At 47.6% G+C, this 23,995-nt stretch overlaps 1 protein-coding gene across 2 annotated transcripts in view; it reads right to left on the bottom strand.

Annotated features, from left to right (window-relative positions):
• LOC140425065 (band 4.1-like protein 4B) overlaps positions 1-23,995 on the bottom strand; it is a 574,236-nt gene that overhangs the window by 23,353 nt on the left and 526,888 nt on the right. For both annotated transcript variants that reach the window (XM_072508898.1, XM_072508899.1), the window contains exons 22-23: positions 18,443-18,520; positions 2,687-2,734 (exon numbers count right to left, since the gene is read on the bottom strand). In XM_072508898.1, coding sequence (XP_072364999.1) covers positions 2,687-2,734; positions 18,443-18,520 — 126 coding nt within the window. The remainder of the gene's footprint in view (positions 1-2,686; positions 2,735-18,442; positions 18,521-23,995) is intronic.

Here is a 23,995-nt window from a genome sequence, read left to right as displayed (position 1 = left end):
AAGTTGTACTGAAAGCTTTGGCAATTAAGGAAACAGATACAGCAGATATAGAACATAGAACATAGAACGATACAGCACAGTACAGGCCCTTCGGCCCACGATGTTGCACCGAAACAAAAGCCATCTAAACTACACTATGCCATTATCATCCATATGTTTATCCAATAAACTTTTAAATGCCCTCAATGTTGGCGAGTTCACTACTGTAGCAGGTAGGGCATTCCACGGCCTCACTACTCTTTGCGTAAAGAACCTACCTCTGACCTCTGTCCTATATCTATTACCCCTCAGTTTAAAGCTACGTCCCCTCGTGCCAGCCATTTCCATCCGCGGGAGAAGGCTCTCACTGTCCACCCTATCTAACCCCCTGATCATTTTGTATGCCTCTATTAAGTCTCCTCTTAACCTTCTTCTCTCCAACGAAAACAACCTCAAGTCCATCAGCCTTTCCTCATAAGATTTTTCCTCCATACCAGGCAACATCCTGGTAAATCTCCTCTGCACCCGCTCCAAAGCCTCCACGTCCTTCCTATAATGCGGTGACCAGAACTGTACGCAATACTCCAAATGCGGCCGTACCAGAGTTCTGTACAGCTGCAACATGACCTCCTGACTCCGGAACTCAATCCCTCTACCAATAAAGGCCAACACTCCATAGGCCTTCTTCACAACCCTATCAACCTGGGTGGCAACTTTCAGGGATCTATGTACATGGACACCTAGATCCCTCTGCTCATCCACACTTCCAAGAGCTTTACCATTAGCCAAATATTCCGCATTCCTGTTATTCCTTCCAAAGTGAATCACCTCACACTTCTCTACATTAAACTCCATTTGCCACCTCTCAGCCCAGCTCTGCAGGTTATCTATATCCCTCTGTAACCTGCTACATCCTTCCACACTATCGGCAACACCACCGACTTTAGTATCGTCTGCAAATTTACTCACCCACCCTTCTGCGCCTTCCTCTAGGTCATTGATAAAAATGACAAACAGCAACGGCCCCAGAACATATGAATGAGGCAAAACATTTTCTGAGCAAGAGGCATCATTCTCCTGTGTTCTGATTTTGGGGTCTTCAAGATGGAATTACTGATTCTAATGAAAAGGGCTATACAATATCCGGACCTTGGCAGCTCATAAAAATATCCTATGCTCCTGGATTAGTGACAAATATCCCTCAATCCAAAATTTGCATTGATTAATTATGGAATGCATCCCTATGGAATTCCTGACCTCTGTGATCTGCTCCAAGTCTGATGCATTCTATAAAGTATGGGACCGACATCTTAAATTCACAGGCTCCACCTTGGCTGACTTAGTCCTGTTGCGATTTCCATGAACTATTTCATCTGATTTTGTTCCTCTTGATATTGCAATACATGGCATGCATCCTGAACTATTCTTCCTTTCCCCAATTCAATTTGTTGATCTGTTGTTTTATTAATCTGTTATATAAACTAGAGGCACTGATTCCTTGAGTACACTGTTCTGAATTTATTCTATCTTGCCTGTTCCCATGTTTGCTATCAAACTTATTCTGTTCTATACCTGTTCCGCACTGGGGTTTTTTTTGTTACTTTGTTACGTTTATTGTAAAAAATTTAAAAACCTAATTTTAAAAATATATTTTAAAAATGAATTGCTTAATTTTAAGACTAGGGAGGTTATGCTGCAATTGTATAAGGTGTTCATGGAGTACTGTGTTCAGTTTTGGTCTCCTTACCTGAGAAAGGACGTACTGGCGCTGGAGGGTGTGCAGAGGAGATTCACTTTGGTTAATCCCAGAGTTGAAGGGGTTGGATTACGAGGAGAAGTTGAGTAGACTGGGACTGTACTCGTTGGAATTTAGAAGGGTGAGGGGGGATCTTATAGAAACATATAAAATTATGAAGGGAATAGATAGGATAGATGCGGGCGGGTTGTTTCCACTGGCGGGTGAAAGGAGAACTTGGGGGCATAGCCTCAAAATAAGGGGAAGTAGATTTAGGACTGAGTTTAGGAGAAACTTCTTCACCCAAAGGGTTGTGAATCTATGGAATTCCTTGCCCAGTGAAGCAGTAGAGGCTCCTTCATTAAATGCTTTTAAGATAAAGATAGATAGTTTTTTGAAGAATAAAGGGATTAAGGGATATGGTGTTCGGGCCGGAAAGTGGAACTGAGTCCACAAAAGATCAGCCATGATCTCATTGAATGGTGGAGCAGGCTCGAGGGGCCATATGGTCTACTCCTGCTCCTAGTTCTTATGTTCTTAACTCTCCTGCCTGTTACGCCCCAGACCTCTCTCGCACCAACATTCTTACTTGCACCTACTGCTCCCCCACCCCCTTCTAAGCCTATATCACCTGAAGATCGTAGTTCATCTTCATTCATTGTGTGCAATGCTGAGGGAAATCAATTAATAAGAAATAAAATCTCATGTTACTGGCTCCATATTGACAGAACTGCCATACAGAGGTATACTTACAGATTTGTACGAGTTACATTGCTTGGAAACTTCCATGTTAGTAACTTTTTAAGACCTATAGGATAATGCCTGGAAACTCGCTATAGCTGAGTTATTATGGAGAATAATGAAACACATTCCAAAAATGTCCCAGCAAAATATTCAACAGAATATTTGCTGACTTTGTTTTTAAAAAACTTACAAAACGTTTGCAAAAAGTTTTGATTGCAAGGTACTTACTGGAAATTGCGACAGAGGTGAGAAAGGATGAGCTGGTACTGTCTTTATCTGCAAAGGTGGAGAGAACTCAAAAACATTAAAACAAATAATGTTATAGCTGCAGTTACAGACATTAGTATAATGAATTAAAAACATCAGTATTGATAGAAGTAAATTCCACACAAATCCCTTTCTGTTTCTTTTGCATTTGCCTGGATAAGTGCAGCTCTAACAACACTCAATAAGCTTGACACCACCCAGCAGCCCACTTCATTGCCACCCTTTCCACAAACATTCACTCCCTCCACATTGACACAGGGTAGCTGTAGTGTCTGCCATTTATAAGATGCACTGCAGGAACTCACCAAACCTCCTCAGGCAACATCTTCCAAACCCACTACCATCTAGAAGAACTAGGGCTGCAGATGCATTGGAACACCACCAACTGCAAGATCCCTTCCAAGCAACTCACCATCCTGACTTGGATATATATCACCGTTCACTGTTGCAGTCAAAATCCTGAAACTCCCTCCCTAACAATATACCCACTGAATGTCCAGCGGTTCAAGAATCTTCACCATCACCACCTTCTCAAGGGCAATTAGGAATGGGCAATAAATGCTGGCCGAGCCACTGATGCCCGCATCCCATAAATGTATTTTTAAAATTCTTACAATTGAGCTGGTGAGAAATAATGAGCTAAATGGAGGTTTCTTTAATATAAATATTCCATAATTTATTATTTTTTATTCTCCGATATTCCATTGTTGCTTCCTTACAGTAGGGATAGATAATTTAGCTCACACCCATAAGTACCATTAATGCTGTTCTTGGTTTACAGATGCTCCAACAGTTCACCTCAGATCTCTCCTCTCCCTCTGGACTAGTATTTCACAAACCAGCTAAACCAGACCTTTAACTGAATATCTGCAAAATTATTAGAAGAGGTTCAGAACTCATTGAATCTTACAGTACAGAATGAGTGCACAGGGCTAATTGCGCCTCTGCAGGTTATCCAATTATCTCCTCTCCACTGTATTTTCTCTATAGCTCAGCAATATTTTCCATTTAAGTATTCATCCATTTTCCTCTTCAAAGTTAATATTGAATCTGCTCCATTCCAACAGTGAATTCCAGTTCTTGTGAGAGTGCAAAACAGGTATCCGAGACCACTGTTTATTTACAAAAAACAAAGTTTCTGGGCGGGATTCTCGGACCCCCCACGGGGTGGGAGAATCCCTGGGGGGGAGGCGCGAATCCCACCCCGCCGCCAGCTGCCGTATACTCTGGCGCCGTTTTTCGGGCGGCGGCGGATTCCCGCCATGCCGGTCGGGGGCCGTTGACAGCAGCCCCCCCAGCGATTCTCCGGGCCCCGATGGGCCGAGCAGCAGTCCAGATTTGGCCAGTCCCTCCGGTGTGAATCACTCACTTCACGCACCGGGGGGACCTGGCAGGTGAGTATGCAGGGGCGGGACTTCCGATGGCGACCATGGAGGAGTAGGTCACACATTTGATAGCTCCCGCCTGTGATGGACTTTTGGACCTTTTTCCCCTGTTTTTTTCTAGATTATATGGGATAAATTGGTGAAGAGTGAGACAGTGAGGAGAAATCCCCCTCCAGTGTATGGAGAATTGGACCAGAAGTGGCCGTGTGAGAAGACAAAGTCCTAAAAGAAAGATGCGAGCAGAGCCGATAATGCGGGAAAGCATGGCGGAGAGCAAGGGAGACGGCACAGTGGTCGACGGAGCAGCTGGTGAAGTTTTTTTGAAGATTGCTTCGCCAAGCTGAAGAAGGACACGCTGGACCCAATTAAGGCTTCGATTGATCAAGCCGTGCAGAATCAAGAGACCCACAGAAGAGCAATCCAGGAGGTGGAGAAAAAGATGTCCGAGCACGAGGAATACATAACCATGCTGGAGACCAAGGTGGAGATGATGAACGACTGCCAGAGAAGAATGCAGGAGAAGCTGGAGAACAGATCCAGGAGGCAGAATCTTAGAATTGTCGGCCTCCCTGAAGGCAGTGAGGGATCGGATGCAAGGGCTTATGTGATGGACATGCTGGAGAAGTTGATGGGGGCTTAGGCGTTCCCTCGGCCCCTGGAAGTGGATAGAGCGCACAGAGCCCTCGCGAAGAAGCCCCGAGTTAATGAGCCACTGAGGGCGATGATGGTACACTTTCATTGATTCCTGGACAAGGAACACGTTCTGTGGTGGGCCAAGAAGGAACGGAGCAGCAAATGGGAGAATTGTGAGCTGCGGATTTATCAGGACCTGGGCGCAGATTTGGCCAAGAGGCGAGCTGGGTTTAATCGGGCAAAAACGGCCCTCTTTAAGAAGGGGGTGAAGTTCGGGATGTTGTACCCAGCCCGTCTGTGGTCACACATGAGGAACGGGACTACTACTTTGAAATACCAGACGAAGTATGGACTTTTATTAAAGAAAAGGATCTGGAGGCGAACTAAAATGCGCTGTAGCCTTGGAGAGTACTGTGCTGGTGATTTGTTGTGTTGGGTTGTCTAAGTATAAGTAGTGTGATGTGTAATAAGGGGCTATTTGGATGGCTAACGGAAACTTTGGCTTGCAAGGAGCTGGTTAGAGGTGGGGTGGGCTTTGAGGCTGACTCTGTTTTTGGGTGGTTTTTTATTTTCTAAAGTGGCTGTTTATTCACTGTTTTTTCTGATGTTTGTTTACTGGGGAATGTGATGTTCTTAATATGTTTGTTCAAGTGGGGAGAGAACAATGGGGAGACGGACTGCTTGGTGCCAGGGGCGGGCGCTATCAAGTCAGCATAGGTCAGGTGACTCACGGAAGCACAGTGGGGGGCAGTCAGGTGCTAAGCCCTCGCGAAGAAGCCCCGAGTTAATGAGCCACTGAGGGCGATGACTTGGGGGGCTTGGGTTTCTAGTGTTGTTGCTAGGGGGGAAAAGAGGGGGGGTGCTGCTTTGCTGACAGGGGAAGAACTGTTACCAAGGGACAAATGGGAGGTCAGGAACGGCGAATGCCTGAGGGGGGGCTTGAGGAGGCGGAGGGCGCGAGCCAGAGGCTGGCCTAATAAGGGTGATGGCTAGTAGGCCGGGGGGGGGGGGGGGGGGGGGGGGGGGCTATGCCCCCCCGACCAGGCTGATTACATGGAACGTTACAGGGTTGAATGGGCTGGTCAAGATGGCTCGCGTGTTTGCGCATTTGAGGGGGCTGAAGGCGGATGTGGCAATGCTACAAGAGACACAGCTAAAGGTTACAGACCAGAGGGGACTGAGAAAGGGGTGGGTTAGCCAAGTATTCCACTCAGGGCTGGACTCAAAGACCAGGGGGGTAGCGATCTTGATCAACAAACGAGTGGCATTCGAGGCAGGGAGAATCGTGTCAGACAAGGGGGTAGGTACATCATGGTGAGTGGGAAGCTGGAGGGGGTGCGGGTGGTACTCATGAACATATATGCTCCAAATTGAGACGATGTGGAATTTATGAGGCGGGTGTTAGGTAAGATCCCAGACTTAGAGTCCCATAACCTGATTATGGGAGGAGATTTTAACAGTCATTGATCCGGAATTGGACCGGTCAAAATCCAGGACAGGGAGGAGGCCGGCTGCGGCAAAGAAATTGAAGGGGTTTATGGAACAGACGGGGGGAGTAGACCCATGGAGGTTTGCACGGCCAAGGGCGAAGGAGTTTTCTTTTTCCTCACATGTCCACAAGATATACTCTCGCATCGACTTTTTTGTTCTGAGCAGGGCGCTAATACCTGGGATGGTGGATACTGATTACTCAGCAATCGCAGTGTCGGATCATGCCCCGCATTGGGTGGATCTATGAGTTAGTGTGGAGAGAGGGCAACGCCCGCTGTGGAGACTGGCTGTGAGGTTGCTAGCGGACGAAGCAATTTGTGGTCGAGTTAACAAGTCCATCCAGAACTACCTGGAAACAAATGATATGGGGGAGGTCTCTGCAGCTACGGTTTGGGAAGCTCTGAAGGCAGTGGTCAGAGGGAATTAATCTCGATATGGGCGCACAGAGAAAAGACGGAATGGGCTGAGAGGGATAGGTTAGTGGAGGAGATACTCCAGGTGGACAGGAGATACTCGGAGGCCCTGGATGCGGGGCTACTTAGGGAGCGGCGGAGGTTACAGGCGGAGTTTGGGCTGTTGACTGCAGGGAAAGTGGTGGAACAGTTGAGGAAGGCAAGGGATGGAGGGGATGAGGCAGTTTTTGGATCAGTTGAGGTTTCCGAGGGTAGATGAGAATCTGGTGGAATACTCAATTGAGATTGAGGAAATAATCGAGGGGCTGGAGGGCATGCAGTCGGGCAAGGCCCCGGGGCCTGACGGCTACCCGGTGGAATTCTATAAGACGTTTTCAGAGATATTGTGCCCACTGCTGGTGAGGACATTTAACGAAGCAAGAGAGAAGGGAGTCCTCCCCCCAACAATGTCACAGGCCATGATTTCATTGATCCTGAAATGGGAGAAGGATCCGGAGCAATGCGGGTCATACAGGCCAATTAATCTACTGAATGTGGATGCCAAACTGCTGGCTTAGATACTGGCCACAAGGATAGAGGACTGTGTCCCAGGGGTGATAGGGGAAGACCAGACGGGATTTGTAAGTGGCAGGCAACTTAAGGCCAATGTTCGAAGGCTTTTGAATGTTATTATGATGTCCCCAGAAGGAGAGGAGGTAGAGGTGATGGTCGCGATGGATGCGGAGAAGGTTTTTGATTGGGTGGAGTGAAATTACCCGTGGGAGGCGCTGGGAAGGGTGGATTTGGTGAGAGCTTTGTTGACAGGGTGCGTTTGCTCTATCAGGCAGCAATAGCGGGTGTGCATAAGAACCGGCTGAGGTCGGCGTATTTTAAACTACACCGAGGGACGAGGCAAGGGTGCCCTTCTCCCCATTACTGTTTGCCCTGGCCATAGAGCCATTGGCCATGGCGTTAAGAGCCTCTAGGAACTGGAAAGGGCTGGTCCGGGCGGCGGGGGAGGGGGGGGGGGGGCGTGGAGTTCCGGGTCTCGCTTTACGCAGATGACCTGCTCTTGTATATTTCAGACCCGTTGGAGGGGTGGGAGGAAGTAATACAAATCCTGGGGGTATTTGGCAATTTTTCGGGATATAAGTTGAACATGGGGAAAAGTGACAAGTTCGCGATCCAGGCAAGAGGACAGGAGAAGGGACTGGGAGAGCTGCCGCTTGGAATGGTAGGAAAGAGCTTTCGGTATCTGGGAATCCAGGTGGCCCGGGAATAGGAGACACGGCACAAGTTAAACCTTTTTCCTCGGATGGTGATGTCTAGCACGAGGGGACATAGCTTTAAATTGAGGGGAGATAGATATAAGACAGATGTCAGAGGTAGGTTCTTTACTGAGAGAGTAGTAAGGGCGTGGAATGCCCTGCCTGCAACAGTAGTGGACTCGCCAACACTAAGGGCATTCAAATGGTCATTGGATAGACATATAGACGATATGGGAATAATGTAGATACGCTTTAGAGTGGTTTCACAGGTCGGCGCAACATCAAGGGCCAAAGGGTCTGTACTGCGCTGTAATGTTCTATGTTCTATCCTGGCTGGTAGAGCAAATGGAAGGGGACTTTAAGAGATGGGACATGCTCCCGCTATCACTGGCGGGGAGGGTAAAGACCGTGAAAATGACGGTCCTCCCCAGATTTTGGACTGTCTTTCTGTGCCTCCCCATCTTCATTCCGAAGGCCTTTTTCAAGCGGGTGAATAAGATTATTTTGGGCTTTGTGTGAGCGAGTAAAACCGCACGAGTGAAGAAAGTGTTGCTGGAGCGCAGTCGGGGGGAGGGTGGGTTGGCGCTGCCGAACTTCTGCAATTACTACTCGGCGGCTAATATAGACATGATTAGGAAGTGGGTAGCGGGTGAGGGGTCGGTGTGGGAGCGGATGGAGGCGGCGTCATGCAAAGACACAAGTTTGGGAGCACTGATAACGGCACCTCTTCCGTTCTCCCGGCCCGATACTCCACAAGTCTGGAGGTGGTGGCGGCTCGGAGAATCTGGGGGCAGTGGAGGAGATATAAGAGAGTGGAGGGAGAAAGGTTTGGACCCCAATTTATAATAATCACTTTGTACCGGGTAGGCTGGATGGTGGGTTCCGGAGATGGAAAAGGGCAGGAATTAGGAGGATGGGGGATCTATTTATAGATGGGAGCTTTCCCAGCTTGAAAGCCTTGGAGGATAAATTTGAATTGCCAGCAGGGAATGGGTTTAGGTATTTGCATGTGCGAGACTTCCTGAGAAAGCAGGTTCCGGCCTTTCCGCGGCTGCCGCCACGGGGGATACAGGATAGAGTAGTCTCCAGTACCTGGGTGGGAGAGGGGAAGGTTTCAGATATTTACCAGGAACTTTCGGAGGCGGAGGAAACTCCGGTGGAGGAGCTTAGGGCAAGTGGGAGGACGAGCTAGGAGGAGAGATAGAGGTGGGTCTATGGGCTGACGCCCTAAGCAGGGTTAATACCTTCTCATCATGTGCCAGGCTTAGCCTGATACAATTTAAGGTAGTCCACACATGACAATGGCGTGGATGAGCAAGTTTTTCGGGGGGGGGGGGGGGGGAACAGGTGCGCGAGCTGCGCGGGAAGCCCAGCAAATCATGTCCACATGTTTTGGGCATTCCAGAGGGAGCGATCTTTGGAGTGTCGGAAGAGCTGGGAGTTCAGGGGGCGAAATAGGCTGACATCTTGGCCTTTGCCTCCCTGGTAGCCCGGAGACGGATCTTGCAAATGTGGAGGGACTCGAAGCCCCCGAGTGTAGAGACCTGGGTTATTGACATGGCTGGGTTTCTCAGTCTCGAGAAGATAAAGTTCGCCTTAAGAGGGTCAATGGTCAGGTTCACCCGGAGGTGGTAACCGTTCGTCGACTTTCTCGGGGTAAATTAAAATGTCAGTGTCATAATATACACCAGTATATCATGGTGCAGACACACACTGATGGACACACAGTGGGACCAATCAACATACACAACACCGCAGCCAATCACCAGTGAGAGCACACGCACTATAAAGACAGGGGACATCAGAGCTCCCGCTCATTCCAGTAGCAGCTAGCTAGGAGCACAGAGCTCACAGCCTGCAACACAGACATTCACCAAGTGCTGAGTGCATCAGCTGGTTAGGACAAGGCAAAGGTCTTTAGTTAAAGCTGGTATCGTATTTACCCATAGTTCAAGTATGTTTAAATAGTTAACCTTTTAATAAAATAGTGTTGCACTACTTCAAGTGTTGGTGATCTGTATGTGATCCAGAACACCCAACACATCAGTCAGCAGAAGCAGTATTCCAAGGGAGGCAGGGGGGGGGGGGCGGGGGGGAATGGTTGGGGTGTGTGAAGATTGGGTTGTGGGTGGTAATGTTTATTATACCATGTTTATGTCATTGTTATTGTTATTATTATAAAAATTTTCAAATACCTTAATAAAAATATTGTAAAAAAAGAGTATGCGGGGGCGGTCCTTGAGGGGGCACGGGGTCTCCAAGATGGTGGCCTGGCTCGCAAACGGGGCCCACCGATCTGTGGGCGGGCTTGTTCCATGGGGGGACTTCTTTCTTCTTTGCCGGGCCCCTGTCGGGCTCCGCCATATTGCCCGGGGGCCGGCGCGAAGAAGAGAATCCCCTGCACATGCGCGAAAATATGCCGGCCGTTCCGCGCATGCGCGAACTCGCGCTGGCCCTTCGGCACCGACTGGAGCGGGCCCGACCCCTCCGCCGTTACCTAGCCCCCGAAAATGCAGAGAATTCCACACTTTCGGGGGCTGTTGACGCCGGAGTGGTTGGCGCCGGTTTTCCTGCCGGGGTGGGGACTTAGTCCCCAGAAGGGAGAATCCCGGCCCCTGTGTCATGTCATTCTTTCCAGGTTACAGACAAGCATCATTGAACTATTTTTTAACGTATAAAAAAAGTTATGATGCATGTCATCCTCTTACCGCACAAATTTCTATGGGTCAATAGTGTATATTAGTCCAGTAGTTACATTACTGGACTAGTAATGAAGAAAACATAGAATCCCTACAGTGCAGAAGGGGGCCATTCGGCCCATCAAGCCTATGCTGACCCTTCTAAAGAGCACTCTACCTAGACCCAATCACATGCCCTATTCCTGAAACTCCACCCCCTAAGGGGCAATTTAGGAGGGCCAATCAATCTAACCTGCACATCTTTGGACTGTGGAAGGAAAAGAGAGAATCTGGAGGAAAAAAGAGAATCTGGAGGCAACCAATGCAGACATGGGGAGAATATGCAAACCCAACACAGTCACCCAAGGTTGGGATGAACCCAGGACCCTGGCACTGTGAGGCAGCAGTGCTAACCACAGTGCCATGAGGCCACATGAGTTAAAATTCCATTGTGGCAATTAAAGTTGCTGTCATAATGACCTAAATTCACTAATGTGAAACAGGAAACGTGCTGTCCTTATTAACCAGTTTGGTCTTTGTGCCAGCAGTTCCATCATTAACTTTTAACCTCCCACTTAAGTGGCCTAGGACATCACTTAGCTGTATCAAACTGATATGCCAATAGCAGTTCACCTTCTCAGGGTGACCACAGATAGGCAATAAATACTAGTTTTAGTAGCGGGCCTAAATCCTGAAAATGAAAAAAAAAGTTCCAGTTGACTTTACTTAAAAAAGCATAAAAATTGAGAAAGAAACAAATAATTTCCAGTTGATGTAGAATTTACATGGTCTGCTTTGAACCTCAAATTGATATCAAGAAAGAACAGCAATCAGACCCAGCACATTAAAAGTACTCATCAAAGTTACAAAACTTTAGTAATACACTACTTCACAGCATTAGCCTCCTGAATTTATGACACAAAATATCATTCATTTACAGGATCTGGGCGCGGCTGGTTAGGCCAGCATTTATTGCCCATCCCTAGTTGCCCTTCCGAAGGTGGTGGCAAGTTGCTTTCTCGAACCACTGCAAACCCTGAGGTGTATGTGCACCCACTGTGCTGTTACGGAGGGAGTTCCAAGATTTTGCCCCAGCGACAATGAAGGAACGGCGATATATTTCCAAGTCAGGGTGGTGAGTGACTTGGAGGGGAACCTCCAGGTGTTGGGGTTCCCAGGTCTGTTGCTCTTGTCCTTCGAGGTGGGTTTGGAAGGTGCTGTCTAAGGAACCTTGGCAAGTTACTTCAGTGCATCTTACAAATGGTACACACGGCTGCCACTGCTCATTGGTGGTGGAGGGTTTGAATGGTGTAGAATATGGAGCAGTCAAGCGGGCTGCTTTGTCCTGGATTGTGTCAAGCTCCTTGATTGTTGCACTCACCCAGGCAAGTAGAGAGTATTCCATTACACTCCTGAATTGTGACTTATAGATGGTTGACAGGCTTGGGGGGGGCCAGGAGGTGAGTTACTCCCCGTAGGATTTCTAGCCTTTGATCTAGCCTGAGCATTAAAATGGCTAGTCCAGATCAGTTTCTGATCAATGGTAACCCCCAGGATGTTGATTGTGGGGGATTCAGCGATGGTAATGCCATTCAATGTCAAGGGCAATGGTTAGATCCTCTCTTGTAGGAGATGGTCATTGCCTGGCACGTGTGTGGCACAAATATAACATGTCCAGGTCTTGCTTCATTTGGACGTGAACTGCATTATTATCTGAGGAGTTACGAATGGTGCTGAACATTGTGCAGTCATCTGCAAACATCCCCACTTCTGACCTTATGATGGAAGGGAGGTCATTGATGAAGCAGCTGAAGATGGTTAGGCCTAGGTCACCACCCTGAGGAACTCCCGCAGTGAGGGAGGCAGAAGACAGAAAATTGTAGGCTGGTTAGCCTGCCTTTGGTCATTGGTAAGATTTTAGAGTCCATTATTAAAGATGATATTACAGAGTACCGAAATTGCATGATAAAATAGGATTGAGTTAGCATGGTTTCATCAACGGGAGGTCATGTCTGACAAATCTGTTAGAATTCTTTGAGGAGGTAACAAGGAAGTTGGACAAAGGAGAACCAGCAAATGTGATCTATTTAGATTTCCAGAAGACTTTTGACAAGGTGCTGCATAGGAGGGTGTTAAAAAAGTTAAGAGCCCATGGTGTAAGAGTAAGATACTGACATGGATAGAGCATTGGCTGACTGGCAGATGGCAGAGAGTGGGGATAAAGGGGTCTTTTTCAGGATGGCAGCCGGTGACTAGTGGTGTGTCTCAGGGGTTGGTGCTGGGACCACAACTTTTCGCAATATGCATTAACGGTATAGAAGAAGGAACTGAGGACACGGTTACTAAATTAGCAGATGATACAAAGGGACAGGTAGTATTGAGGAAGCAGACAGGCTGCAGAAGGACTAGGACAGGCTAGGAGATTGGGCAAAGAAGTGGCAGATGGAGTACAATGTGGAAAAGTGTGAGGTTATGTACTTTGGAAGGAAGAATGGAGGCGTAGACTATTTCTAAATGGGAACTGCTTAGGAAATCAAGAACACAAAGGGACTTAGGAGGCCTTGTTCAGAATTCTCTTAAAGTTAACGTGCAGGTTCAGTCGGCAGTTTGGAAGGCAAATGCAATGTTAGCATTCATGTCGAGACGGCTGGACTGCAAGAGCAGGAATGTTCTTCTGAGGCTATATAAGGCTCTGGTCAGACCCCATTTGGAGTATTGTGAGCAGTTTTGGGCCCCGTATCTAAGGAAGGATGTGCTGGCCTTGGAAAGGATTCAGAGGAGGTTCACAAGAATGATCCCTGGAGTGAAAAGCTTGTCATATGAGGACTCTGGGTCTGTACTCATTGGAGTTTAGAAGGATGAGGGCGACACTTATTGCAACTTACAGGATACTGCGAGGCCTGGATAGAGTGGACGTGGAGAGGCTGTTTCCACTAGTAGGGAAAACTAGAACCAGAGGACACAATCTCAGACTGAAGGGACGGTCCTTTAAAATAGAGATGAGGAGCCAGAGAGTGGTGAATCTGTGGAACTCTTTGCTGCAGAAGGCTGTGGAGGCCAAATCACTGAGTATCTTTAAGACAGAGATAGATAGGTTCTTGATTAATAAGGGGATCAGGGGTTATGGGGCGAAGGCAGGAGAATGGGGATGAGAAAATATCAGCCATGATTGAATGGCGGAGGACTTTCGCTGGGCCGAGTGTCCAAAATCTGATCCTATATCTTATGGTCTTATGGGTACATGTGCCCGGCTCATTCCCAGTGCCAGTGTTCTCATTCAAATCGATTATTGTCATCCATCAACGTTAAAAAATATTCATCTTTAATGTTGTGTCAAACATTAATTGAAATTTGTTCATGGTAAATCCTCAAACCCTTAGTGTGAGAAAATTAACATATGGGACCCCCAGCCCTCCCCAAAACGCGAAAAGATTGGACAGACCTGATTTACAAGGTTCAGTTTTATGACCATATATTTGTGGTGTTTACCTAGCGAGTTTCATCTTTTCCATGTCTTTGAGGTCCATAGATGTTGCTTTCTCCTTCTTGGTGATCTCACATAACTTCATTTGATTGTCTTTAGCAAGCACTGTGCCAAATCAGGACAAGGGAGGCAGGTGAAGGCTTGAAGGATGTGGGGTAAGGTGGATGGATGAAGCGGAGGCTGGACAGGGGAGGCAGGTATATGGGGGAAGGGTGGGGAGCTAGTGTCTGGGGAAGTGGTGGGAAGGTGGTGAAGTGTGTTAGAGGGAGGGATCGGTGGTGCTGATGGTAAGGCCCCGAGGGAGAGATCAGGGTACTGGTGATAGGAGGAACAACACAGTCAGAGAAGAGAGTGGGATATAGTAGGATGGTAAGTCCAGGATGAGAGCCCGGAAGGTGAAGCTCTCATCATGTAGGTCACAGAGGGAGACTAGGCAAGTGGCTCGGACAACATGAAAGTACAGAGCCAGAATGGGCATGGGGACAGTAATCGGTGTCAGCTTGGAGGGAAGTTCAAGAATTTACACTGGGTTTAGTTTATGGGGGCAGGTTCAAGGGTGGCAGAGAGAAGAATGGTGATATTGGGTGGGTCAAGGGTGATGGGACAAAGGTGGGACAGGGGGAGGGTAGATGGTGATGGAGTGAATTTGAAAGGTGACGCCCATATTCTTTTAAACTGGCCCTGACCATGCAGTTAGTCAGTCAATGAGAAATCTCGAGGTGGGAAGAGGGTCTTTTTGGCTGGGTGGAGTACAAAGTCAGCACAAGTGGCCGACTAAAGGAACAACCTAATAATTATGAGTCAACTGGATGTCGAAGATGCTCAGATGTGTTCTCCTCTATGTGTTGAAGCTGCATTGCAGCAGGTTTGTTCCTGACTCATGGGTGTCATAACATTGAGATCCCAGTAAGGTGTGGAGCTGCCATTCATTCTGCAGCCATTTGCCATTGGCTATAGTCAGAGGCAGGGATGGAGTTGGATGCCTCTAAGGAGTACAGCAGGTGAAGGGCAGCCAACGTTCAGCTTCAGACCTTCATCCTCGGGTGAGCAGTCTTGGTTAACAAGACATCATGTGGTTAGTCATTCTATACTGTCGCGGCAATGGCCTCCCTATAGAGTTCTGAGGGAAGTGAGTGCAAACTGAAGACACATTTGGCAGGGTGGCACAGTGGTTAGCATTGTTGCCTTATGGCGCTGAAGACCTGGGTTCAATCCCGGCCCCTGGTCACTGTCCGTGTGGAGTTTGCACATTCTACCCGTGCCTGCGTGGGTCTCATCCCCACAACCCAAAGATGTACAGGGTAGGTGGACTGGCCACGCTAAATTGCCCCTTGATTGGAAAAAAAAATGAATTGGGTACTTTACATTTATTATTAAAAAAAGGAAGCCTCATTTGGCTTCTTGTACATTGTCTTCATCCCCCTGGTCAAAAAGCAATGTTTCATATGTTTTCATGTCTGAACAGGAGGAACATCGATTTCCAGTCCTCCAGCATGTCCTTTACCTGGATAGGTGGGATAGGGATGTCATGTCTAGATAGAGGCCAAGCGAAGGACTTGGCACTTGGCTGCTGGTTATGAGATGAAGAGAAGCCTATAATGGACATGCTCAATAAATGTATTACTTCAATTCGTTCATACGTTTACTGAAACATCGATGATGCAGGCTGCAGAACCCTGCCTTAGTAATGGTTCTCATCCAGTTGAGGAGAAGGAGGACCTGTCCCCTGTTGGCACAGGGCTATGAGGAGCAAGAGGCTGGTGAAATTGGAATACTGCAACAGCGAGTATTAGCCTGACTATAGGGGTGTCACCTGCAGCATTCGTACCTAGAGGTGAGAGAGGTGACATCTTATGTCTTGGAATGCAGTTGCTCTCACCTGTGAGGTTTTCCAGAATGAGATGCGGCTGCAAGGACTCTGGAGGAGTATTGCGGAGCTCCTGGCCTCTAGTGAGTGAATATCTGTCTGGGTACCATTTAAATATGGCATCAAACCTTTGACCCCATGAGGTAACGACAGGGTGGGCGACTTCCTGCCTGCCCCACCACAACATCTTCCGAGTTCCTTGTGGATATATAATCAACGAGCTCAAAAGCAGAAGATCGCGTGTGTTCACCCGTCCCATCTCCCAGTGGGAATCACATTGACTATCACGCCCACCATTATACTTGGCCTCTCGAATGGAAATTTCCGCCCCACTTCTTTGCTCCTCACTAACCACTCTGATCAGATCCTTGTTGTCCTATTTATTCCTCCATCTGCCACATCATGACCTACGCTGTATATTTTAACTTTTTTGACATCATAACATGCCAAACAATTAATCCTTTCTTTGAGTACTTAGCACAAGATTAAAAACTGAGGTAAGGTAAATTAAGTGCTCCTATTAAAAGAAAAAGAATACAAAGAATCATAATGCATTTTATCAACTTGCTGATTATGCATTTCTATTTTTAGTTTTTGATCAATACCATCTCTGAAGTTAGTGACAAACTATAAAAACAAATTAAAGGTAACATGGACTAACAAGATAAGTGGTTTCAACCTGTGCCACCAAGTGGAGTAAAAATGCATCGCTACTTCCCAGACATGCATTAACTTTGCAAGCCAGTGCGAGTCAACTCCCATAAAAGTAAGATGCTTACAGCAGCAAATTATACCATTGAACCTGAAGGCACATCTATAGGCCGGCCAAGAAAAACCTGCATATAAGTTTTTGTTACTAGTGACAAAACAGCTCGGGTTGTTAGGTAAGTTTTCAAGTGATACTGCCTGTGACAGTAATTACTCTGAAATGAATGCTAAATACAGTGATTTTTAGGATAATGAAAACTACAGGAAATGGTCTGCCAAATTCAACATGGCACATCGACTGACATTATATTTAAATAGTGGCACATGGTTTGCTGTGGCAGGGCATCTAATGACATCTTCTATTGTTTCAACATCCCCATACATGTTCAAGATTTAAAACATTTTTCAAGACAAGTTGCTTAACTGTGAGGCAATAACCGCAGTCCTCACCTTTATGTGCTGTCACATTCATCCATAAATAACCATTAGCTTTATTCGCTCTTCTGTTATTTTGACAGCAAATTATTGGCCAATAATTCCAACAGTCTGTGCAGCATCAAATTACAGGGCCATAGAATGGCAGATTGCGGTGTGTCCCTGTTCTCCTCACCCAACTGAGAGAGGGATCTCTCCCACGTACCTGCTAAAAGCTCATTTCTGAATAAAATTGCAGAAACTAAAGAATAAGTATCTTGCGAATTTGCATTTGCATGGTGTGCAGCAAAAGAAGGTTCAAATGAGAAGAGAGAAAAGGAAACCTGCCTAGCCTGAATTGCTCAGTGTTACATTTAGAGGGCAGTGCGTCCACAGAACCATAGAACCCCTTCAGTGCAGAAGAATGCCATTCGGCCTATCACGTCTGCACTGACGCTTTGAAAGAGTAACTTATCTAGGCCCACTCCCTTGCTGCATCCTCGCAACCCAGTAACCTAATCTGCACATCATTGGACACTAAGGGGCAATTTACATGGCCAATCCACATAAGCTTCATATCTTCTGACTCTGGGAGGAAACTGGAGCATCCAGAGGAAACCCACGCAGACAAGGGAAGAATGGGCAAACTCCACACAGACAGAATTTCCAGACGTAGGCAATGCTCAGAAATCCTCTCAATAAGTAAATGGAGTGCAGAAAGGCAAATCACCAGAATTGAACCTGGGCCCTGGCGCTGTGCGGCACCAGTGCTAACCACTGTGTCGCCATGAAATCAACATAAACACAATATTTAAAGATAAATACAAACAGGGAAATATAAAAGGATGTTCAATTAATATTTTGATTTCACAAAGGAGCAGGTAGCAACACTCCATTTTTCAAAGAAGCTGAGACATATCTTAGTGGACACACCTTCCACTAAATGCACCACTGAGCAATACAGGCTCGGCAGGTTCCAAGTTCATTCTTGATCAGTGCTAAATTCGCCAATCTCAGATTTGACCTGAAGCGAAATGCTGTAGTTGGACTCTGCATCAGAGGGATTTTTAGAGGAGGGACAGGGGAAGAGGTTAGTCACGGTTCTAGCTCTTGAACACTATCCAGTGACCAGTGTTGGAAATTAACTTGATTGCTTCTTCCCTGATAAACTGTATTCCAGCATGAACCATCACAAGAGGAAATTCAATGAATAGTGGGAAACATGGAGGTAGTATTAAAAGAAGACAGGGCTCTGAGTAAAGCAAAACAATATTTCTACTAAGGGCATTCAGTACTTGCAGAAAGCTTCTAGGATTTATATTAACTGGCAACATACTGTAATCAGTATTATAGTCAACAAACTGAACAATTTGAAATGCCAGATACTGAACACAAACCAGAGGAGTAGCCTTTGTGAAGTCCATCAGTAGATCTCCTGGAGCAGCCAACTCTGTGTGCTCTTCTTCCAAATTATTCTATAAAAAGAAATAAATTATAAATTCACACAATGAAGGGTTCAAGCAATCTGATTCTGCTTAAAATTTTATTTAATTACTGTGTAAATTCCTCATGGCTAATGGCAAAAATCCACAGGAATTTCCAGACGGAGGCAATGCTCAGAAATCCTCTCAATAAGTAAATGGAGTGCAGAAAGGCAAATCACGCTGTCACGTAAGAGATTCAGTTCACAAATATGGAACCAGTTATAAAATACTTAATATGTAAAAATTAAGGACAAGTCCTAGACACTAAATAAGTGCAACATTGAAAGAAACGGTGTAATGAATTACTTGTTGCTGGCTTTGCACATCACACAGTGATGCTGGAGAACCTGGATGAAGAATGAGGTTCAGAAACAAAATGCTGATGGGTGCCAGGAGAGGCACCGAATCATAGAATCCCTACATTGGAGAAGGAGGCCATTCAGCCCATTGCGTCTGCACCGACTCTGAAAGAGCACTCTACCCATGTGCACCCCCCCCCCCCGTACACCCGCCCTATCCCTGTAACCTAACCTGCACATCCCTGGACACTAAGGGCATGGCCAATCCACCTAACCTGCACATCTTTGGACTGTAGGAGGAAACTGGAACAACGGAGGAAACCCATGCAGACACGGGTAGAACATACAAACTCCACACAGACAGCCACCCAGAGATATTAGTAACTTTTTGCATACTGTATATCGGAAATAGGAGCAGGGCAAGGTCATTTTGCCCTTCCCACCTGGTCCATCATTCAAATGGCCATGGCTGCTCTTCGACCTCAATTTGATCTTCACGCACTATCCCCATTTCCCTAATTCCCCCAAATCTATTGAAGTCACTCTTGAATATATTCAATGACTGAGCATCCACGGCCATCTGGGGCAGAGAATTCCAAAGATATATTTTCTCAGTGACGTAATTTCTCATTGCAATCCTAAATGACTGACCCCTTAATCTGAGACTATGGTCCCTAATTCTGCACTCCTCAAACAGTGGAATCACCCATTCACCATTTACCCTGTCAAACTCTTTTAAGAATTTTATGGCCCAGATTATCATTCCTGGTTGTATTTGCTGAGTCGGGATGCAGGTATGCTCATGCATTGTGTTGAAATAAATACAAAATAACAATAAAACAAAAATCCTTCCAGCCTTACCCCTCACACATTGTCGATGCCCCATCCAAGTCAACCTATGCTAACCAATGTCCCCCGCCACATCCCATATCAACTTAGTTACTCTCTACCCACCGACTATGACCTCTATTCCCATTTGCCAATTTATAACCAACTCATGCTGCCCACCCATCCACCACCCTTTGCCCTTACGTTGAGTGTCTTTAAGACAGAAGTTGATAAATTATTGATTTCTCGAGGAATTAAGGGCTATGGAGAGAGAGCGGGTAAATGGAGTTGAAATCAGCCATGAGTGAATGGTGGAGTGGACTCGATGGGCCGAATGGCCTTACTTACGCTCCTATGTCTTATGGTCTTACTCACCTAGTTTCCTTGGACAGTTCCTTGACAGATTTGACACTTTCTGAGTAGCTTTGACAGGTTTGACACTCCCTGGATGGACAGGTTTGACAGATTTAACACTTCCCTGAGCAACCGCTTAATATTTCCTGGATAGCAAACCAGTTCCTTGACATCTGCTTTTTATAGTTGGATGGTTCCTGGACAACTGGCCAGCTCTCTGACAGCTTGACAATTCTTTAACATTTCCTTGACAGCTGTACATTTCCGGGACAGCTGGGCAGCTCTTTTACAGCTTGATGTCTCCAATGAGTACATGCGTAAAAGTGAACTTGGTTATTTACTTTTTAACAATCCCAAAAGGTGCTTTAACGGGTGTCATGGTAGCAAGTGGCTAGCACAGTTGCTTCACAGCTCCAGGGTTCCAGGTTCGATTCCCGGTTTGGGTCACTGTCTGTGCGGAGTCTGCATGTTCTCAATGTGTCTGCGCAGGTTTCCGCCGGGTTCTCCGGTTTCCTCCCACAGTCCAAAGATGTGCAGGTTAGGTGGATTGACCATGCTAAATTACCCTTAGTGTCCAAAAAGGCTAGTTTGGGTTACTGGGTTACGGGGATAGGGTGGCGGTGTGGGTTTGGGTGGGGTGCTCTTTCCAAGGGCCAGTGTAGACTTGATGGGCCGAACGGCCTCCTTCTGCTCTGTAAATTCTATGATTCTATGAACTCTTCCAAGGTGTCCTACAACTCTATCCAAAGAGATACCATACCTCTCCAAAAGTGTACCCTGACTATCCATAAGTATTCACCAGGTTCAGACCTCCTCTCACCTGTTCTAATCTACAGATTAGAATTCCACACACTTATTCTTCCATAATCCCACTTCAGTGGAGGAAACTGATGATTTAACTTGCCAGCTGCCTCCGCAAATTGCACATGTGGGAACTCCAATGCAACTCCAGTTCTGCCCCCGCAAAGAAAATAATTTCTGGGTTCGGAAGCAAAATGTTTGGCTTTATTAAAAAGAGGATTGAAGAAGTCTTATTGCAAATGTTTCGGGCCTTGGTAGGACTATGTCTGGAAGACTACTGTTTTGGTCTCCTTACCAAAGGAAGGATAAACTTGCTTTCCAAGAAGTACAACAACGTTTATTAGACTGATTCCTGGGATGAAGGGATTATCCTATGATAAGAGGTTGTGTAGACTGGAACTATATATCATGAAATTTATAAGAATGGGAGGTGATCTCATTAGAACAAAGAACAAAGAAAAGTACAGCACAGGAACAGGCCCTTCGGCCCTCCAAGCCTGCGCCAACCATGCTACCCGTCTAAACTAAAATTTTCTACACTTCCATGGCCCGTATCCCTCTATTCCCATCCTATTCATGTATTTGTCACAATGCCCCTTGAATGTCACTATCGTCTCTGCTTCCACCACCTCCTCCGGTAGCGATTTCCAGGCACCCACTACCCTCTGTGTACAAAACTTGCCTCGTACATCTCCTCTAAACCTTGGCCCTCGCACCTTAAACCTATGCTCCCTGGTAATTGACCCCTCTACCCTGGAAAAAAGCCTCTTGACTATCAACTCTGTCTATGCCACTCATAATTTTGTAGACCTCTATCAGGTCGCCCCCTCAACCTCCGTCGTTCCAGTGAGAACAAACTGAGTTTATTCAACCTCTCCTCATAGCTAATGCCCTCCATACCAGGCAACATTCTGGTAAATCCCTTCTGCACCCTCTCTAAAGCCTCCACATCCATCTGGTAGTGTGGTGACCAGAATTGGACACTGTAGCGCACAAAGAATCCATGAGACGAAAAGAGTGAAGTCGATGAGGCTTTATTAAGCGTGTCTGTTCCCCAGCCGCCCGATAGTAAACTGGCATGCGGGGGAAGGCACCGGCTTCTTATACTTCGCCTTCAGGGCGGAGTATGAGGTCAACGGCCAACCAGGACCCGGGATCTGTCAGCCAATGACATTAGGGCTTCCAGTCCCACATGACCCCCAATACATACTACCACATTCACCCCTTGTCAAAAATGAACCCGGCGGGGTGATGCTTCATATGGTGGTAAGGGTTTACAGGGCTGGTCCTGGGAGGATAGAACAGTTACATGGTAGTACAGTATTGGACAGTATCGTCCTGTTACAACTATTTACAGAGGGTATAGGAAAAACAAAATGTTCATTGAACAGTCCATCTTTGTTTTACATCGACGCCACGAGTCGGTCGGGCGGTCTGGTCGTCCGTGTTGATCGCCTCGGCCCCGGCGGTGGTGGTGGTGCTTGTACCAGCGTTGTCGCCTCCGGGAGCCGCACGGTTTCAGCTGTCGGTGCAAAGGGGAGGGGGACTGATCCTCCTGGGAAGGGGGCGGTCGCGGGGTGCGGCGGCGGCAGGAAGGGGGGCGGTTGGGTTGATGGTGTCGGGGGGGTGTGCGTGGTGCCGGCGGGCGCCAGATCCCGCAGGGAGACCGTGTCCTGTCGGCCGTCGGGGTACTCCATGTAGGCGTACTGGGGGTTTGCGTGGAGGAGGTGAACCCTTTCGACCAACGGGTCCGCCTTATGTGCCCGCACATGCTTTCGGAGCAGGATGGGTCCTGGGGCCGCCAGCCAGGTTGGCAGCGACATTCCAGAGGAGGACCTCCTAGGGAAGACAAGGAGACGCTCGTGCGGCGTTTGATTAGTGCTTGTACATAATAACGACCGGATGGAATGGAGAGCGTCCGGGAGGACCTCCTGCCACCGTGAAACTGGGAGATCCCTGGACCGTAGGGCCAGTAGGACGGCCTTCCAGACCGTGCCGTTCTCCCTTTCTACTTGCCCGTTCCCCCGGGGTTTGTAGCTGGTCGTCCTGCTTGAAGCTATGCCCTTGCTGAGCAGGAACTAGCGCAGCTCGTCACTCATGAAAGAGGACCCCCTGTCGCTGTGGACATATGCGGGGTAACCGAACAGCGTGAAGATGCTGTTCAGGGCTTTAATGACTGTGGCCGCGGTCATGTCGGAGCAGGGAATGGCAAAAGGGAAGCGGGAGTATTCGTCCACTACATTAAGGAAATATGCGTTGCGGTCGGTGGAGGGGAGGGGCCCTTTGAAATCCAGACTGAGGCGTTCAAAGGGGCGGGAAGCCTTAATCAGTTGCGCTCCATCTGGCCTGAAAAAATGCGGCTTGCATTCCGCGCAGATGTGGCAGTCCCTTGTGACTGTACGGACCTCTTCTAAAGAGTATGGGAGATTGCGGGACTTGATGAAGTGGTAAAACCGAGTGACCCCCGGGTGGCAGAGGTCCTCGTGGAGGGTTTGGAGGCGGTTAATTTGTGCGTTGGCACATGTGCCGCGGGATAGGGCATCGGACGGCTCGTTCAGCTTTCCGGGCCGGTACAAGATCTCATAGTTAAAGGTGGAGAGCTCGATCCTCCACCTTAAGATCTTGTCATTTTTAATCTTGCCCCGCTGTGCATTATCGAACATGAAGGCTACCGACCGTTGGTCAGTGAGGAGAGTGAATCTCCTGCCGGCCAGGTAATGCCTCCAATGTCGCACAGCTTCCATTATGGCTTGGGCTTCCTTTTCCACTGAGGAGTGGCGGATTTCTGAGGCGTGGAGGGTCCGGGAGAAAAAGGCCACGGGTCTGCCCGCTTGGTTGAGGGTGGCCGCTAGAGCTACGTCGGAGGCGTCGCTCTCGACCTGGAAGGGGAGGGACTCGTCGATGGCGCGCATCGTGGCCTTTGCGATGTCCGCTTTGATGCGGCTGAAGGCCTGGCAAGCCTCTGTCGACAGAGGGAAGGTCGTGGTCTGTATTAGGGGGCGGGCCTTGTCTGCGTACTGGGGGACCCACTGGGCGTAGTACGAAAAGAACCCCAGGCAGCGTTTCAGGGCTTTTGGGCAGTGCGGGAGGGGAAATTCCATGAGTGCGCGCATACGTTCGGGGTCGGGGCCTATTATCCCATTGCGCACTATGTAGCCCAGAATGGCTAGCCGATCGGTGCTAA

Source organism: Scyliorhinus torazame, chromosome 6 (genome assembly GCF_047496885.1).
Source record: "Scyliorhinus torazame isolate Kashiwa2021f chromosome 6, sScyTor2.1, whole genome shotgun sequence".
Lineage (NCBI taxonomy): Eukaryota > Metazoa > Chordata > Chondrichthyes > Carcharhiniformes > Scyliorhinidae > Scyliorhinus > Scyliorhinus torazame.
This window is presented reverse-complemented; position numbering and strand designations above follow the sequence as displayed.